Source organism: Lates calcarifer, linkage group LG13 (genome assembly GCF_001640805.2).
Source record: "Lates calcarifer isolate ASB-BC8 linkage group LG13, TLL_Latcal_v3, whole genome shotgun sequence".
NCBI classification, from domain to species: Eukaryota; Metazoa; Chordata; class Actinopteri; family Centropomidae; genus Lates; species Lates calcarifer.
Window position 1 is genome coordinate 24385064 of NC_066845.1, and position 19163 is coordinate 24404226.

Here is a 19163-nt window from a genome sequence, read left to right on the forward strand (position 1 = left end):
ATACAGACGAGTACTGTGAGATCTAACAAGGCCTCATGTCAGTTACCAACACTGGTAATGGGTCCATGTGTGTTTATAATTACATTTAACTATTAACTCAAAGAACATCTCTGGTATCTATGAGCCTGGACCTTATTCTCCCTTGATTTTGGGTGTAAATGATTGATAGGGAACCTATACCTGGCAACTGTAAACAGCTGCCACAGTGTAATTCAATAGGCAATCGTCCACTAAAGTGCTTGTTTTTGTCAGTGGAGTTTGGTAGAGATGTTTAAGAGTCTCTCTTTAATAAAGTTCCCCTTCAGTGTGAAGCAGAGCAGCAGAGGAGAATCTTAAAGAGTTCCTTCTCTTTCTTTTTTTATGTGTTTCAGTTCCCGGAGATGAATGAGGTGAGTCGCGAGGAAGAGGACGCGGGCGGCAGCAGCTTCCTCCTCACCTTTGCCATCCAAAACGCCGGCCTGCTCACCGGCTTCGCCATCATGCTCCTCCTCACCACCTACTCCGGGCAGATCCAGCTGGGCTAGCAGCAGACTCCAGCTCTGACCATCAGGAACTGGGACGTCGGCTAGTTTGTGCCGGTGGAAACTAGAGAAAGTGAGGAAGGGAGGCCGAATTTTTTTTTTTCTCTTTATCTTCTTAAATTTTCAGGACCCCGGAATTTGGGAAGTTTCAGTGCGGCAGGTACGCACACTCCATATTTGAGTAGCTGCTTTTTTTTTGCGGTTCCCACATGCAGTAGATGCCAGACAGAGTCTTTATTCAACGTTTTCCTGACAGCTAAAAGTCCCAACTGAAACAGCGTTCAGCTTAGAAAGACGACATAAAGACGTGCTGGACATGAACTGATGTGCAATACTCACCCAGTCACCCAAACTGCTCCCTGTTCCCCAGACTACTGATCAGCCATTTTGGCTCCTTGCTCTTATTCCCTCTCTCCTCTCCTGTTCTTCCCTCAGTGGGGAGCCTGCTGAGATTCATTACATGCAGAGTATTTATATCACTAATCCTCTGTGCCCACAGTACTTCCTCAGGAGGTGGGAAAAGCACAATCAGGTAACAGCAGCTGTATTATTATTGACATCCTCGAGTCTTTATCCTTCTGTTCCATATCCCTCCTCCGCCTTCCTTTTGTTCCCATTCCATACCAAAAACAATTTATTATGGACCTGAGCTGGAATTTTAATCAGACATCAAACTGACTTTCGGCTGGACTTTGTTGTTTGTGTGTTAATGTTATATTTTTTTACACATGTAAAAAAACAAAAAAAAAAACGATCAGAACTTTTGAAGACCAAATATGGGCAGACCATTGCGAATGGTGAAGGGCTACACAGTGACGATAGGAAGGGCACACTTCATCCTCCCTGAGTGTGGACTCGTCTGCACCCTCGACACGCAGTTAGAAGTTCCTGAAGAAGCCTGGGTCGTCTCTGTGAAGTGACACAAAGTCCAGAGTTTTGCTTTTTTTGTGGCTTTATCCAGATTAGACGCAGCAACAACATCCAGCGTCCACAGCAGCATTTCTCCAGAGTTAACCATCTGTGCCCTTCATTGATACAGCATTGAATAGTTTTAGCTTCTTTTTTTTTTAATGGTCTTCGCACATCCCATGGACTACTTTTCCCAGAGTTCTCTATTCTTTTACAGTCTAGTCATAGGTTTAATACTGCAAGCTGAATCCTTTAAGCACGCACACTTCGCCTGCTGGACTGGTTTGTTTATCCATGTTGATAACGACAGAAAAATTTGATTTATATACTGTATTTAGTCACTTAGGTTGTTCTCTTTCAGTTACACTATATGGCCAAAAGTTTATAGACACTTAATGTTTTTTAAACAGTTATGGACTGCACTTATTCAGTGCTTTTCTCATCTTATCGATCACTCAAAGCCCCAAAAATCATATAAAATGAATATTTAAAATGTTAATTCAATGAAAGATAATATAAACCAGACTAAAAGCAGAAGGCATGACCAAACTTCAGAGTTTTACATAAGTTAAAGGAGCCGGGGATCGAACCTCAGACCCTCTGATAAGTGGAATACCCAGTGATCTTTGAAGAACCAATGGGATCAGTTAAAAACACTTAATGCAGTTGTGATGGTATTTCCAGTCATCAAAGACTCAAAAAACTTTTTAAAAACTTATTTGAAATCAACTCAGCACTTTTTGTGACAAACAAACAAATAAACAAACAATCCCAGCTGTTTATACCTAAAGTAAAAAGAAAAGACCCATTTTTCTCTTCAAACTTTGCTTCTGTGACCTGGGTAATGTCCCTGAGGGACACTGAGAGGAATAAGGTGAGAATACACTGGACTTTGAACGCTGCTGCCAGTATAAATAGATGTAAATCTTTATTCATACGTTGTTTTATTCAGACTTTATGTAAATAAAAATGTGTGAATTTGCCCGTTTTTACATAGAAAACAAGTTAATTTCTAAATTTCATTTTCCAGGTCACAAAAGAAAAGTTTGAAGGGAACACAGATCACGTTCTATAAGCAATTAAGAAATAACACTATCCAGGAACAGTTATTAGCTGCACCCTTAGAAAACAGTGAGTTTCCAACTTGTGGCAGCGGTTTAACAGAACATCTTTTCCTGATTTAACATGACAGTGCCCCAGATGCTAATGCTAACAATTTGGAATAAGCTGTATCATATAACTTTGGCCATGTAGTGTAATTTAAACCTAATTGAAACAAGTGAAAAATGGTTTATGATGTCTAAAATTTGATTTTATTGAAGCATCAGCAGAGCAGCTGCTGGTGTTTGTCATGTTTATGTGACGTGACCGGTTTCTCTTCAGCAAACTCTGACATTAGCGTCATGCTAAGGATGAAACAACCAGTCACACCATAGCTGCATCGTAGTTTTTGCTGTTGCGTACACTACAAATCAGTGTGAGTTCAATTATTGATACTTTACAGATCGATCGCACAATTTTTTCTCTGTACAATATTCAAAACTCAACGCGGAGTAAGTCGTCGGTCACCAGAAGCTTCACACTTTTCCTTAGATTGAACATGATTAGATAGATTAGAGCTATAGAGCATTATTTATTAGAGATAGAAACTGGAAGAAATTATTGGCTGTCGCAGTGTATAGGCCGACTGAAAACAGAGAAAATAAAATAGAAATAAAAAGATTTCTGTTATGAGGTAAGCCATTACAACGGGTACCATGTGGTACAGTATTACTGCTGCTTGATGAGTATGATTAATGGGAGATTATTTATTGTTGTTTGAGCCATAAAATATTTATTTTATGCTTTACACCCAAGATAAAGTATTTGTTTTAGCTTTACACCACAAGCCATGAATGCTGACAAAAATCCAGTCTTTTTGTTTGTTGTCATTTATTTTTGTTTTAGTATTTTTTATGACGATTAAATGAAACAGCTGCCAGAATATATACTGAAACTCTTCAGATTTACGTTAAAAAACTGACACCAGAGCACACACACAAGCAGAAAGACAGAGTTGCTAGTTGAGTTACGATCAAGTAAACGTCATGTTGTTCAGTTCAGACACAAACCAGTAAATCTGATGATGCATTCAGGAGCGCACAAACAATAAGACTTGTAATGACATTACAGTGGAGGTTTCTCTCTCAGAATCAAACAACAAACAAACAAGCCAAGCAGTGATTTATTCTCTGGAGGTCTTAATGATTTATCGATGCTCATTTAAAAAGAAAAATATTGTACCTGATGTAATTCATGTGAATCTTTTCAGCCTTCTCTCTGTGTGTCATGGGAATCCTTTTTTTATAAACATAATTTTCCAAGAAAATCACGTGTCAAGTGTCATGATTGAACGATCCTGTGTTGGTTTAACAGCTCAATAAAGATGTGATTAAACTTTTATTTGAAGAGTGCAAATAAACTGCTCCTCCTGTAGTCCGTCTGTATTCAGGTGTCATATTCAATACTAACATTTTTAGTTAATAAAAAGAAGTTAAAGGTTAAAGATTCTATTAGTAATGATACTGATAGATGTCAACAAAAATGAATATTTGTTCTCCAAAATGGAGGAAATACTCACAGATGTTACTTAAATAAAACCATGTAGAAGTACTCTTTTACAAGTCCTGCATTCAAAATGTTATTTAAGTAAAAGCACATAAGTATCAGCAAACATTGGGAGAAAGCATCTAAGTGCAGTTTTAAAGTACTTTATACTTTTACTCCACTACAATTATATTCATCTGATGACATAAAGGTTAATAATGAAGTGATAAACACATTAACAAATCAAAAATAAAATTCTATATATTATTCTGAAATGGGCCTTTTCTGTGTTTTTACTTTTGGCATCTTCAGTACATTTAGATGCTGATACTTTTGTACTTAAATTATATATATGATTTATATTATTAATCTTAATCCACAAAGCAACTTTAAGTTATTAAACAACAACAGAAAGGCTGGATTTTTACTTTGCTTACTTTTTTATGACAAACGTGCCTCGAGTCTGGACTTTGACTTAAGTTTCACTGTGGTAGTTCATATATGATGGTGGCTGTTAGGACCACAGAGTAATAAATAAATAAATAAATAAATAAATAAATAAATAAATAAATCTGACTGGCCCGTAAACGCCGCTGTAATGTCTCTTTTTTTGTATTATGTGATTTTTACACATGGATAACAGAAATCACACTGACGCTGCAGTTCACCCTGGTGGCCACAGGGGGGCGGTAACGTCAGTCAGGCGTCGATTTATGCGTCATGCGTCACTTCCTGCTTCCAACAACACAGATGATTAGAAAAACGTTTGGAAACTGAAACTGTCCAAAGCTGCGTCGACTTTGATGCGATGGCTTGAAAGACTCACGGACAGTCACGTTAAAAAGAGGTGAGAATATTTATTAATGTTACTTCCTCTACGGTTTTTTACGTACGAGAGACGAGAGGACGGTTATTTATTAAAGTCGCCGGCTGGTTAAGTTAGCCACGTTATGTCAACGTTAGCCGCTCTCCATTCATTAACGTGCTGTCACCGCTGGTAAACAGGTTACCTCCGCTGAAAACGCAGGTTTTTAAGTCAGAAATAAGCAAATTAACTACATGACATCAGCTTTAATGAGCTGTGAAAGCCGTTGTCTTCAACAGGTTACTGCTGTTACTCTGCTTTACCAGGTGTTAACTCAGCTTAACCAGCTAACTAATCAGGGTGGCTGAAGTTTTTAGCTATGGCTGAACAAACATCAGCTGTTACATCACATCTGCGTGTTTTTAAAAGGTCTTGAATGTCGTTTACTTAAGTCTTGAATCTCTCCTCTAACCTGCTGCCGTCAGTAATGTTTTTAAAGGCTGTCAGGAGACATTACACACCTATAAACTCATATAATGATACTGGTGTGACAGTGGATTGGGTTGCAGTTTGTCACTTGTTGACACAAAACGACACTTGTGAGTCATTTGTTTATAGTTCTCTACATGTTGTACTAAAATAATGAGAGAATCAAGAGGTAAAAACTTAACATTGTTCAGTTTCATAAAATAAAAAGGCTTTATAGGGCATTAAAAGGTCATTTACAGAGGTCTTTAGTATATTTTGCAACAATTAGTAAGTTAATCAGTTAATACATCCACAGATATGAATTTGCACCTTTTTTGTTGATCATTTAAGTCAGTTTTCAAGCAAAAACCCTCAAATTTTCAATTTGAAGACATCACTTTAGGCTTTAGGAGATGATTTTGTTCATTTTCCACAATTTTACAGACCAAACAACAAATCAGTTAATCAAGAAGATAGATCAGGACTTTAATCAATGATGTAAATAATTTGTAGTTGCATCTTACTTGAATATTTCTTGAATAGACACACTGTTAATCAGCGGGTTGGTTTCAGTTTAATACCAAATAGCAGGACGAGGATATCAGTACCAATATTGATACTGTTGCTGCTAAAAGAAGCTAATTTATTTTCATATAAGGGAGAGAAATATGTCATGATTTAGGAGGCGATTACAGTACTTATCACCAAATAAATGAGGTGTTTCTTTTTGTTATTCTGTGTTAATTATTGTTCATCTGCTCAGGACCTGATGTAACGTGATGGAAAACCCCCAGCAAACAATCTTAATACTGCTAGCTAATAAGCTAATTTCACTGTGTTTTGATTGTGGTTTGATTTGGTAGAGAAACCAAGCGAAGGTGAAGCCATGGCCTGTGCCCGAGTGCCACTGGACGAGCAGCAGGTGACTGAGTGTGGCCCGCTGGGAAAAGAGCACACACTGCCTGCACTGGTGAGTCAGCTCTATGCAAATAATTCATTGCACTCCCAGCAACAGTCTGTGGTGGTGCTCCTGGGACAGACTCTCAGACCAAACGCTGTGCTTTCTGTTCCACACCAGCACCCGGACAGGAAGGAGGACCGCTGTTTTGTGCCTTACAAGCCTCCGCCAGAGGACGGCTCCCCCGCCCAGGTGGAGGAGTTTTTAGAATATGCCAGATTCATCACAGAGGACCTGGAGTGGCTGCTCGCACTGCCCCACGACAAGTTCTGGTGCCAGGTAAGAGGCTGAGTCACATTTCTTTTCTTGTAAATCAGCTGCAGCTTTTTACTGGAAATCACTGTCGTCTGTTCTTCTTTAAGGACGCTAGAATCCTTTTCATCTCCTCTTCTCCTCTTGTGAATTTTCCGTCTTCTCCACCAGGTGGTGTTCGACGAGTCCCTGCAGAGGTGCCTGGACTCGTACCTGCATCACGCCCCTCGGAGCCTCGACCTCGCCGCCCTGACCTCCTCCCCTGCAGTGGCTGAGATGCAGCGCTCCGTCCACAGGTTGGTCTTCCTGACCTTCCTGAGGATGGCTACACATAAAGAGTCCAAGGTAGGAGCAGCAGCAGAATGTGAACTCTCACTTGGTATTTATCTGGTTTTTTTTTTCCAGTAATTCCAAGTACGCAGCCTTAACATACACTAGAACCTTTGCTTTTCATCCCTCAGGAGAACTTCCTCACTCCGGCTGTGTTTGGAGAAATTATCTACGAGAACTTCCTGTTTGACATTCCCAAAATTTTGGATCTGTGCGTGCTCTTTGGAAAGGGCAACGGCCAGCTGCTGCATAAGATGATAGGTGAGCTGTTTTTAAAGGTTGTCTTTGAATCAGTGTGTGAAACTGTGTTCTGTCCTGTGTTTGTTGCTCCTTTAACTTTCATGATGATGTCCTTCTAGAAAACATCTTTACCCAGCAGCCGTCTTACTACAATGACCTGGAGGAGACGGTGCCCACTGTGTTGCAGGTAAAACCAAATTTTACAAATACAGCTTCCCGTCTCCACTTCCTGTGACTGTCATTTCAAAGTAAAAGACCCCTGAAGAGTCGTTTAAAAGTAAAGTTTACAACCACTTCCTGACGGATGCATCTAATAGTCGAGTTTTAGGGTTCATTCTGTGTCTTTTTATTCTCCATCAACTTCAGGTGTTTGACTCAGTCCTGGAGAAGTGTGGTCTTCAGTGTGAAGGAGCCACTGCCATGGAGCCGATGAAGCTGAACGCACACAAACAGCCCACTGCCATGACCATGAGCCAGCAGGTCAGAGACACACACACCTGTTTAACAATATCTATCTCTTTCATGTCAGATTTTCTTCTTGGATTAAAACTGATAACACATTTGTTTTCCTTTTTATTCTAGGATCTTGTAGATATAATTTTGTACCTGTGTGACTCGACCACCACCATCCATGCCTTCCTGGACATCTTTCCCGCAGCCTGCTCCACCTTCCACTCCCACGGCTTCCTCAGCAGGTAGACGGAGCATCACCTCCCAACTCTCAGCCTTAATATCTGCATTAAACCTTTTCATGATTGTTCTTGTTTTCCTGTTAGACTGACCTCGTTTTATGAGACCGCTGTGCCTGACCTCGAGAAGGCGGTGAGGAAGAGAAACTTTGATGATAAAAGGTGAGCATCTGTTAGAGAAGAAATGCTAATGCTAATCCAATAGGTCGACCAGCTGATGATGGTAAATAAACTCTGTCAACCCTCCTCTAGTCTTCAGGAGGATTTGTGGAAGAGGTTGTCCCACTCCTGTCGCAAGATGGTGGAGACGGCTCACCTGCTGCTGCACCACACCTGCCTACAACCGATCCTGGAGGGGTGAGACGTCCAAACTCTCAATGTGCAGTTTAGCTTAGCAGGACCAGCGTCACACATTCATACACACATTAACCCTGCTAACGTTTGTTGCCTTTGCAGGAGAGAAAACACGCCGACATTTGCAGAGGAGCTCTTACAACATTTTACTTCTTTTTTACCTGAGAAAAGGTAAGACCAACAGTTAGCACCTGTGCTCTTCAACATTAGGCCACAGTTGATCCTTATTAAACCTAAGTGGTTTGTTTAATGTGTTTTGAAGAAACATCAGTTTTATCTTTGCCTTTCTTGCCTGGCCACATCATCGTTTTTTTCATCCAAAAAACTTCACCGTCGACACTGCACTTCCTTGGATCCCCAACAATATGTGAAGTTTTAAGATGATCAGATGAGCAGTTGTCAAGAGAATCGACAGACAGAGATTCTTCCATTTATAATTTGATAGTTTTTGGTGGTGACGTCCCCAGTTTTTGCCCTTTGAGTAAATCATACCCACTGGATATTTGTCTAAAGGGAACGTATTTGTAATCCTTATGTGGAGGGTGTTTTCAAACACGTGATACCAATGTAGCTTTGTAGTTTTGTAGCTTGAGTGCCAGAGCACCACAGTCTCAATAAACTGAACAAAACAATGTCTGAGAAAGAAGGGAATGTAAATTAGACTTACCTGGCTGATTGTCCTTTCAGGTTCCTGTCAGACTACGATGAGCAGTTCCCCATCGCAGACGACATCAGCCTCCTGCAGCAGGCTCTTCCTGTCATGTATCCTTATCAGCTTTGCAGAAATAACCTTGTGCAAACAGATTTTTATGGCCAGTAACAGTCTGTAAGCTGTCACACCATTAAACAGAGATGAGTGCTCTCAAAACCAGTCAGTAAATCCTGTAGGATTAGTCCTGTCATTTGGTTTCTCCCTTAACCGCCGGTTTCCTTCAGCGATGAGACCAGGACGTCGTACCTGCTCCAGGGGGTGGAAAGTGCCTGGGACAGCGTGGGGCGACGGAAACCACAGAGCCAGATGAGGCCTAAAGCCTCCTCGCTGTTGTCAGCCAATCAGGGAGCAGCGGGCGAGGCCGCTGCCGCCTCCTCCTCAGCCAGCGTTAAACCTCAGAAGGTCCGAGAACCAGGAGGAGGAGAGAGTCTGAGGGGAGCAGAGGCCATGTTGGACGTTCCCCGAAAAGGAAACAACGTGAGTTCTGAGTTTATTGCGGCTAATTTATTATGTGCTTACAGCAGTTCAGTTTAATCTGAGCTTTTTGTCTGTGTGTTTTCAGGGAGCGGTGTGTCCGGTGAGCGGGGCGGAGCTGGAGTCCCTGCTGTCCTGTATCAGGGACCTGCTGCCTGACCTGGGCGAAGGCTTCCTGCTGGCCTGTCTGGAGGAGTACGACTACAACTCCGAGCTGGTTATCAACAACATCCTGGAGGACCGGTTAGCGCCCAACCTGGACAAACTGGATCGAGCCATGCCAAGGTCACACAACACATAACGCTTTATGGTTTTTATACGCTGACATTCTTTTATGGACTCTACTGTTCTGTTGTAGACCTGAAAGAAATGTGTTTTTTTTTTTTTTATTCTTCCAGGCCAGTGAAGGAGGAGCTTCCAAGTGTCCTGAGCGTCAGATCCAATGTGTTTGATGATGATGAGTTTGACGTCTTCCGCAGGGACCAGGTGGACATGTCCCGCATCTGGAAGGGCAGGAGGTAAAAGGCACACAGGATAGATTCACTAAGCAAAAATTAAAAAGCCAGGGAGGATGTCCAGATGTTACCAGGGTTTTTTAAAGACCCAGATGACAGTAAAACATTTCAGCTGGCTGTGTTCTCACGGTTTCAAGTCCAGTCACCATCTTTTTTTATAAAGTTATAACCACAGTCTTAGCTAACGTTAACGAGTCGGGTGTAACGTCTCCATGTTTTCTGACTCCTGCAGGAAAGGTGAGAGCGCCCGAGAGATGCTGAACGACAAGCAGCACATCGCGGAGCAGAGAGCCCGATACCAGGCCTACGAGACGGTGGTGGACGAGGTCGTCATCGAACCCGGCGAGACCGCAGCCTCCTACGGCCTGGACGACTACGACGACGAGTACGACGACACCTACGACATGAACCAAGTGGGAGCCAATGACCTGGACGGAGACAGTTTGCTGAACAGAAGGTAAATCACAACGAGACAGCAACACAGAGACACAGAGAAGATGAATTTCAATTTTGCAACACAATTGCATCCAGTGCAGTTTTACATTTGCACTTTGTGTTCCTGTTTCCCTGCAGACCTTTCACAGTCCCACAGGTTCTGAGGAAAGGAAACAAAGTGGAGGAGGAAGAGGAGGGTGAAGAGGAAGAGGAGGAAGAACCTTTACAGGTACTGAGGTCATTCCCAAAAAATATCTTTTAGATCCATTTTCAAGCTCATAGCTGCAAATGTGTGGTCGCTACATCTGCATGTTTTGTTACTTGCTTTCCTTCCTGACTGTGTGTTTACACGTGACTCCATTTTTATTTCAGAACAACGTAAACAGGGACCAGTTTGTGCAGGACCCGGCTGTGCTGAGGGAAAGAGCTGAAGCCAGAAGAGCAGCCATGCAGCAAAGGAAAGGGTAAAGATTGTCCTCTACTTTGTGGATTCGGGCTTTCTCTAGCTGTCGTACTTAAGCTTTTTCTTCTTAACAATGTACGTATCTAGTTTTTAATCTCTAAACTGAGGATTTAGGGTTAGAAAGGGAAAAAAGAAACAGAATTGTTCCTAAAATTCAGAGGAAAATCTCCTTTAAATTTGAATGAAAATACACTCAAATAAACCCCATCAACACCTCTGCTGACTTCCCCTTCATCTGTCTTTTCCAGTTTCCGACCGGAGCGCACCAGTAACGTTGTCGGCCAGCCCAAAGGCCAAGGACAAACCCTGGAGACATTCCTGGACCGACGCAGGAAAGAGGCCAACAAGAACCGCGTGGGCAACCACAACCGACGCACCATGGCCGACCGCAAGAGGAACAAAGGCATGATCCCCTCCTGACCTGCTGTGACGACGAGCCTCCTGCTGCTGCTGCTGCTGCTGCTCCTGCTCAAACCAACCGGACCGATGGTAGGAGGGAGAAGGTGGGGGAAGAGGAATCAGGTTCTGGTTTTGCTCTGGGTTGTGACTTTCGATCACGTTCTAGGCTCTGGGAGCAGCCGCTGAAGGTTTTCAGTCGTTGGCGAGATGTTGATTTAGTTTACAGACTTTCGTTGGCCTTTTGTTGTCAGAGGATGGTCAAGCTGCTCACTGAGAACGTTTGAGACTCTGAACATCTGCTTTTAGTCTTTGAGTCTAAATCACGGTCAGTTCTTTCTTGTGATCGCTCATTTAAAAACCAAAGTTGTGAGTGTGAGCCAGGGACTGAGGACAAAGAATCAGACCTTTATTATTAATTTTTTTTTGCCAAGTAACAAATCAGTTTATTATTAAGATCCAGAGTGATTGAATGAAGTTTCTTTGACATCATAATCATCAAGTAGACAACAGGAGTTCAGAGTTTAGAGGAGAGACCGCTGTTTCTTCTGTGGCTGGAAGAACAATTACCGACCTGGTGATCAAGTGTGGACATCAGCGGCGGACTGAGTCACTTTTAAACCACTCGGCTTATGTGAAGCTGCTTGCATGTAACATCATCCACCCAGTTCACACCACTGTTGTCCAACCTTCACTAAACCAAAACAAACAAAAAAAAAAAGGTCTAGAGACTCTCTGACCGTCTCATCATGATGCTGTGGTGTTTGTGTTTGGAAGCACGTGCTGCACAGAGGGGCCTCATCACGTCTCTCAGACTAGCTGTAGGGAAAACTCCTTCATGTTGCCATGCACAGACTATTTTCTATAAGAGAACAGATCTATCAGAGCATTTTGTAACAAAAAAAGCACATGTAATTGCTTTTTGGAGTTGACATTGCAAAAAAAAAAAAAACAACATAAAATAAATACAATAATACTATGTTTTCGACATCCTTTGACTTCAACTCGTCACTTGCAAGATGCTAAAATCAAGTGGATGATGATTCACTGGAGACGTTCAGCTGCACAGTTATGATCACAATTATTTTCCTCCGTGTTTAGACGACTATTAAAGGTGTTTTTGAACCTGATATAAATGATCGATAGGGACAGAAGTCTTATTGAGCGAGCCGCGGACAGTCGTCTGTTATCACTGCACCAGACTCACCTTGTTGTGCTCGAGCACAAAATGAAATTGAATCACAATTATGAGGCTTAACTGTGCAGCTGTACGTCAGAGGAGAGAGAGGATGAGATGGACGTTTGCTCTGTTTTTGACTTCTTCACACAGACCTTCTAAAGAAACGAGGGGTTAGGGCTGAACGATTTTGGAAAAAGATCTAATTGTGATTTGATTTGGGATATAATTTTTGAAAGTCAAGCTTCAGTTCAGTATTCACTCTATGCATGTAAAAAAAGGTGCTGATATTTAGGTCTGACTTTAAGATGTTTGTGGTTGATGTCTGCTAATCTGTGATTTTACAGAGACTTACAACACTTGGAGCTTTTTTTGGCAAATCATTCTGTGTCAGAGTCAGTAGTTGTGAAAATATCGCAGCCTTTATGGTTAATTTAAATCGCATTTTCAGTTAAAATTCGATAAATCGTTCAGCCCTACAAGAGGTGGTTGATAAGTTTGTGATCTAAGATAGGAGAGGAGTCAAACAGCTCTCGTTACCTGCTCACACAGCTCAACTCTTAACCGTTTCTGTTTCAGGTGATTGAAAATTTAAACTCAGCTCTCTCTGAGAAAATTGTCGCCATCGAACTTTGTGCAGTCACATGTTGAATGTGGATTCGACCTCGTCCCTGTTCACCTGATTTGGCCCCTCAGACTATGTCCTCCTCCTCAAGATGAAGAGGGAGCTCAGTGGTCGCCATTTTCTTGCTCCAGACAGAGCTGACTCGCAGTTTTCAATCACCCGAAAACAGAAACACAACAAACGTCGTTAACTTCAAACTTACCTGTATAATCACTCTTAGAGCTGATTTACACGTGCAGGTAACCAGAGCTGTTTAACTCATCTCCTTCTACCTTAAACCACAAACTTATCAATCACCTCTCGTAAAAAAAAAAGAGTAAAAACCTGACGAAACTGAGGCCACAGACTCTACACACCTACCTGTTTAACATCTCTATCACTACTTAGTCAAAACAGTGCGACTGCAACTAAATTAGCTACGGTAACAACCACATCTCGAGTTTCAAAGTAAAATCCAGGAGGTGTGTTTGTCTGCATTTAAGTCATAAGGCAAGTTAAGGACAAGTGCAAACACTTTTTCCATTTGTGCTACCGACTGTGGGACAGTTAATCCTGCACTAAAACTACACCTAACATTTAACTGCAAGTTATGAGTTTGGACACGAGAAGATCAGTCACATTTAAACTCTGTTAATTAGTTGGTTATTGACATCATTTAGACACTGGCCGGTCGTTAAATACCTCAATGTTTTTACAGATTAACTGTTCTGTCGCTCAGCTGTTTGAACAGAAGGAGTCACATCTTCACCGCCGTACGTCACACATACATACAAATATTTCCACAATTGTACAGTAACATGATCCCAGGAAGAAGTACTGTTCATACACAACAGTACCAGGTACAGTACTTCATAGTATTGTGTTTATACTACCACTGTGAGACCCCGCCCTGAAGGTCAGAGGTCAAAATCCGACCGCTCCACAGTCCGGACGGGGGCGGACAGCTGCTGTGAGAAGTTGAGATTTGCTCCCACAATCCATTGCTGGAAGGAGGAAGCGGCGAGGTCAGTTTTAAAAAGTCGGCTACTGGAGTGTCACCAAGGACGAGAGGTTCGTTCCCAGAGGAGGTCGTACTGCTGCTGCGGCGGCAGCGGAGGAGCAGGAGGAGGAGCAGGAGCAGGAGGAGGAGGAGGAGGAGCAGGAGGAGCAGGAGGAGCAGGAGGAGCAGGAGGAGGAGGTGAGTGTTAACTCTCTTTGCAGACGCTGCCTGGAGAAGAAGAAAGATTCTGAGTCGTGTTTGAAGAGATCGTGCAGGAAATCAACTACTAGGTAAGTGAAGAAGAAAGAAAATAAAATTAATTGGCCACAGTTTTGAACAAAGCTAAGAATTTAATTTTAAGAACTGCAGCCTCTCAAATGTACATATTTTCTTTTTCTGATACAAAAAACTGCTCTGAAAATATATAATAACATTTTATTGAAATGTTAATAAATCAAGAAAAAATTACAACACTTACAACCTTGTTTTACACTCAAAGATATAAAGAATAAAGAAGAAATAAAAGGAAAAAGAAGAAGAAATCTGTGGAGCTGCAGAAGCACTGATTTACATTTGATGTATAATTTAAAAAACAAACGCTTCATGCAGCTTCAGTCAGTAAAAACTAGAATTTAAAAACTTATTAAGACTAAAACTAAACTAATTTATGTTGGTTTTGGTTTGTTGTGGAATTTATTATTATTTATTATAAAGTAACTAAGTACATTTACTCAAGTATGACACTGACGTACAACTTTGCAGTAAATATATCTGAAAGTTTTAGTTACATGTCGAACAAAAACGTAAAATAACTTTACCACCTCAACTGTATCAGTATTCTAATATTCTGTGTAACGAGTACTATTACTTCTGATACTTCCAGCTCATTTAGATGCTAATAATTCTGTACTTTTACTTGTAATTGAGTATTTTCATATTGCCTCATTTAAGTAAGTGATTTAAATACAAAAACCAACACTGATAACACCTTTTAAACACCTGTATCAGTGTGTGTAGCTGTGTGGTGAACTCACTGAGGATGCTGCGTTTGCACAGAGGACAGGTGTGTTGCAGCAGCAGCCAGGGGTCGACACAATCTCTGTGGTACTCGTGAAGACACGGCAGCACCCGCAGACACTGAGACCACAACACAACACAACATGATCCCAGAGACCGAACAGCACGGACAGGTAAATCATCAGGCAGAGCTGGGCAGTGTTCGGCTGACCTGGTTGTTGTTGAACGGCTCCAGACAGACGGCGCAGTTGTCCGTCTCCACCGGCTGGGACGGGTCGCACCAGGGTTTGGGCTGACGATATGTTTTGGTCTTTAGAGACGACATTCGCTTCAGGACGTCCTGTTTTGGAAGGAGCTGGAGAACAAAGCAGAACACATAACATCTTAGAGAAGAGTTTAATTTTATAATCATCAGTGTGTTAATGCTTATATCATTTTAATGTTGCAGCTGGTAAAAGTTTAGCTAATTTAAACTACATTTATGATCCATTAAACCTCTAATACGGCAGTAATTTATCTGTTGATTTCTTTTTTTATTATTAATCTACATTTTCAGAACAAATGAAGTTATCTAATAAATGTAGTGAAGTAAAATGTGCAGTATTTGCCTCCAAAATAAGGTGAAGTACAGAAATGACAAATATGTGTCTGAATTTAGCAAAACAAAGTAATAATCTGTGATAATCTGAGCAGTTTACCTCCAGGTCGTCATTCAGCTGGTGGTCCTGGTACTGCCACCGGGCCTGAACGATGACTCCTGTGCTGAGGATCAGAGCCACGAGGAGGACGGTGTCCCACAGCTGCTGCAGGTACTTCTACAAACACAACGACGGTGCTTAGACGAAAATACAACGAATAAACAAACGGGCTGATGCTGTGTTCACTCTGCGTCTCCAACACACCTGGACCTGGGAGTTGGTCTCTCCCGTGCAGATGACCCCCTGCCACTCCCCGTAGCGTCCGCCTCTCGATCGGCCGCAGCTGGACCACAGCGTGAGCGTGGCTCCCTGCCCCAACACACAGCAGCATGTGCTCAGTGTCAGCTCAGCCTGTCATCTGTTCACTCACCACTGGAGGGTGCTAACCACTGAAAAAACACACTGTCAGCTGATCGGTAATGGGGCTCACCAGGTTGTCCTGCAGGATCGTCTTGTACGTGATTTTCGCTGTCGCCTGAAGCCCCCTGTAGAGAGATCAGTTGGCATTTAAAGCTCCATTACTACATCTACAGTAGATCCATATTATGAACACATTACTCTACATATTTGATTTTTGTCATCAGATGTCTGGATCTTAAGTAATTAGAGAAACAAGGTGAGCAAACAGCCCCTCTCGAAGTCCTGTGTCCAAGAGCGTCACAGTAAAACAAAGATTTTTAAAGTGAAACTGTTTTATTCAATGTTTTTACTTGTTTTAATTACTTGGTCTGGTTATTTTGGAGAGGAGGAGACCTGTGTGGATAATTCGGCTCCCAGTAAAATTCTCCTGAAAGACTAATCCTACACTGAAAACAAGTTAACGTTAGCCGTAGCTCAGCTAACAACCCGCAGCACCTTGCTGACGTTCTGTGTCCGCCGAAGAGCGCCAGGAAAACCCTGATTTTTAACGTGAAACTACTTTATTCTGTGTTTTTTCCTGTTTTAATTATCAGGTCTGTTTATTTTGGAGAGGAGGAGACCTGTGTGGATAATTCGGCTCCTAGTAAACACCTCCTGAACTATGAACACTGAAGGAATCTTAACCTAGAAATGAAGTTGAGTTGTTTAACAGTTTGATCAACCAATACTTCTGTCACCCACTCCTCTGCATAGGTTAATCTGTATTTTGTTGTTTTTTATCAGTGACATGGGAGTATCCGTGACTATATAGTGATGTGTACCTGAGCAGAGCTCCAATCAGCTTAGTGACATTTTCAGATGTCTGGATCACAATGATGGGCTTAGACAGCACCTGAGACAGATCCATCTGCAACAGAAAGGTAAAGGTTTTTAGGCTGTGAACGTGAGCTGGACAAACTGGTAAACACACACAAAAAAATCTAAACTTAAGAAGCAAAAGACAGCGTTTTCTATTGCTACTATGGAAAATGATGGAGAAATAAGATCCAAACGGTTAGTGTTTAGTTCCCAGTTAAACTTTTACCTCACTGACGGTGTTTTGATTGAGAGCCAGAATGATCAGCGCTGAAGCTCCGAGGACCAAGGCTCGCTTCATCTTTAACAGAGACAAGAATCACTTACTTACACTGACATACACTGAGTGTTCATGTTATTTGAGGTAAAGCTGGACATTAAACTGGATCACAAAATAACTCCTGGCCTGCAGTGACCACGACTCACTTTATTGACCATTGCATCAGCAAACGACTCCTGGTTCCCAGTGGAGGCTTTGCTGTCGTCCATCTCCACGGGCACCACCCCAAACCACGGCTCCTGCTCTTTGGCTTCGTCCTCGTCTTTCCCTCCGCTCACCTGCATCTCCTCATCCTGAACCTGAGGACACAAGGAAACAGGGTAGACATTTCTACTGCAGGGTGGAAATCCTTAAAGAACAAGCTGTGAATAGGTGTAATCATGCTTTGACAACTCTAAGCCTCCAGGCAGATGCACTGGAGAAGCTGCCTTGCTCAGCAGCTCAGCAGCAGTGACTGTTTAGGGCGATTATTTTCATTATCAAATAAACTGCCAGGCATTTTCCCAAATTAACATAAATAATTTGGTCTAAAACATCAGAAGGAACCGTGGAAGATGTATTGTTTAGTCTGATCAACAGTCCAAACCCCAAAATATTCAGTTTACTATAACAATCAATCAATCTGAAAGTTTTGCTTATGCTTCAGATCAATTAAGTAGATTAACTTTGGATTAAATAATGAAAATAACTGTAGCTGTAATAGTGACAGCCAGTATTTACAGTTACAGCTTTTTGGCAGGAGTGATTTTGATGAAAATTTTATTTTAGTTCAACGCCTAAGGCATGTTGTATATAAGTAACAGTGATAATAACTGTTTAACAAATATGTTGTTAAAGCCACCCGGCTCACCAGGACCAGCTCTCCCTCCAGCTCCTTCCGGTCCTCGGAGCTCCCGCTACCCCCGCTGGACTCCACCACCTCCCCCTGGAGCAGAGCGCTGACATCGGGCCGCTGCTCCAGGAAAACCTCCACCAGAGCGACCTGCTCCGCCGCCACCAGCAGCCCCTGCCACCGCAGCAGGAGCAGGAGCGGTAACGTTGCCCACAGACAGCACCAGCAGCGACCCGCAGCCATGGCCCGAGCGACGACAGAAAGAAAATACAGTAAAAACTGCAATAAATACACAAACCTAATCAACTGTCAGCCATAGTCTTAATGGGAAGGCTGCTAGCGTTTTTGTTCGCCAGTTAGCAAGACCCCTACGAATGTAAACAACAAAGGCAACTTCCGGTCCCAACCGGAAGACGCCGGACGATTTTTATCTTGTCTCTAGTAGTTTGTTTCCTCGTCGATATGTGATTCTCCCCCACCTTTACCTGACCCAACCACATCCTAATCATGATCACCGAGGGGGGACGCATCGGGAAACACATGTCGACAGGAAACATACATTTACAAAACAATGACACATTACAGCGTCACCGTTTTTTAACCGTTGAGTTTACCCTCAAAGAAGAATGTATCACGTTGAGAGAATGCCGCCCCGTACTTCCGCTTTTGCTTTAAAGCCGTGACTCATAACCAACAAAACCGCTACAAAATAAAGCTGTAAAAACTGTCATCCCGGGTTTTCACTTATTATAACACGAGTAGTGATCCATTTTCACTGTCATAGCCCGATATTTATTGTGAGTGAGCACTTTAAACGAAAAATTAAGCAACTTGTACCTGTATAATGTTGCACTTGCGCACTGCGACAATATCATAACCGTTTCGTAATTAGGAAAGACGGCTGTAATGTGTAAAAAATTTAGTGTTAAAGAGTTTTAATAGTAGCCGATGGGAATAACTAATTTTAATGGCTGAATCAAATAAAAAGCATTTTTACCGCTCTTGTTCTCTGTGCGCATGTGTGAGGTTTTCAGATTATTAACAAAGATCGTCTATTATTTTGGAATGGACATGAGTCACTCAAAACAGACCGATTCTTTCCCAGATGCCATAATTAGAGGAAGCACTGTTATTCTGAATTATTTACCTTAAACAGCCTGACATTTTACTGGTTTAAGACGTGATAAATCATGTGATAATGATGATGTTTACCCAGTAAAGCAGGAGGGATTA

General features: G+C 42.0%; 3 protein-coding genes across 6 annotated transcripts in view; 2 read left to right on the forward strand and 1 right to left on the reverse strand.

Moving 5' to 3' along the window:
- The window catches only part of slc39a14 (solute carrier family 39 member 14), a 31655-nt gene extending 27764 nt beyond the window's left edge, over window positions 1-3891 (forward strand). For all 4 annotated transcript variants that reach the window (XM_018688494.2, XM_018688493.2, XM_018688495.2 and 1 more), the window contains exon 9: window positions 372-3891. In XM_018688494.2, the coding sequence (XP_018544010.1) occupies window positions 372-524 (153 nt within the window). In that variant the 3' untranslated portion in view covers window positions 525-3891. The remainder of the gene's footprint in view (window positions 1-371) is intronic.
- Window positions 3892-4713: 822 nt separating this feature from the next.
- Window positions 4714-12095, forward strand: ascc2 (activating signal cointegrator 1 complex subunit 2). Its single transcript, XM_018688487.2, has 19 exons — window positions 4714-4863; window positions 6153-6259; window positions 6368-6526; window positions 6671-6844; window positions 6961-7090; window positions 7189-7256; window positions 7436-7549; window positions 7652-7764; window positions 7846-7920; window positions 8011-8115; window positions 8215-8283; window positions 8800-8874; window positions 9049-9301; window positions 9387-9583; window positions 9697-9816; window positions 10046-10270; window positions 10387-10477; window positions 10621-10712; window positions 10960-12095. Exons 2-19 carry the CDS (start codon window positions 6176-6178, stop codon window positions 11129-11131), a joined length of 2316 nt encoding a protein of 771 aa, XP_018544003.1. The 5' UTR covers window positions 4714-4863; window positions 6153-6175; the 3' UTR covers window positions 11132-12095.
- Window positions 12096-13895: 1800 nt separating this feature from the next.
- Window positions 13896-18571, reverse strand: rnf215 (ring finger protein 215). Its single transcript, XM_018688491.2, has 10 exons — window positions 17949-18571; window positions 17245-17397; window positions 17048-17119; window positions 16785-16870; window positions 16034-16088; window positions 15808-15912; window positions 15604-15720; window positions 15117-15260; window positions 14923-15025; window positions 13896-14116 (listed from the first exon to the last, which is right to left on the reverse strand). The coding sequence occupies exons 1-10, from the start codon at window positions 18171-18173 to the stop codon at window positions 14094-14096; spliced, it is 1083 nt and encodes a 360-aa protein (XP_018544007.1). The 5' UTR covers window positions 18174-18571; the 3' UTR covers window positions 13896-14093.
- Between the last annotated feature and the right edge of the window lie 592 nt (window positions 18572-19163).

What these genes read in the sequence shown, in the direction of transcription:
- rnf215 (XM_018688491.2), bottom strand. Translation starts at nt 18,173, where the DNA reads ATGGCTGCGGGTCGCTGCTGGTGCTGTCTGTGGGCAACGTTACCGCTC. An exon ending in CGATCCTGCAGGACAACCTG is followed by an intron (nt 15,913 to 16,033) that starts GTGAGCCCCATT and finishes GTGTTGGGGCAG; the next exon opens with GGAGCCACGCTCACGCTGTG. An exon ending in AGCTGAATGACGACCTGGAG is followed by an intron (nt 15,261 to 15,603) that starts GTAAACTGCTCA and finishes TTTGTTCTCCAG; the next exon opens with CTCCTTCCAAAACAGGACGT.
- ascc2 (XM_018688487.2), top strand. Translation starts at nt 6,176, where the DNA reads ATGGCCTGTGCCCGAGTGCCACTGGACGAGCAGCAGGTGACTGAGTGT. An exon ending in CCATGACCATGAGCCAGCAG is followed by an intron (nt 7,550 to 7,651) that starts GTCAGAGACACA and finishes TTTTTATTCTAG; the next exon opens with GATCTTGTAGATATAATTTT. An exon ending in TCTTTTTTACCTGAGAAAAG is followed by an intron (nt 8,284 to 8,799) that starts GTAAGACCAACA and finishes TTGTCCTTTCAG; the next exon opens with GTTCCTGTCAGACTACGATG.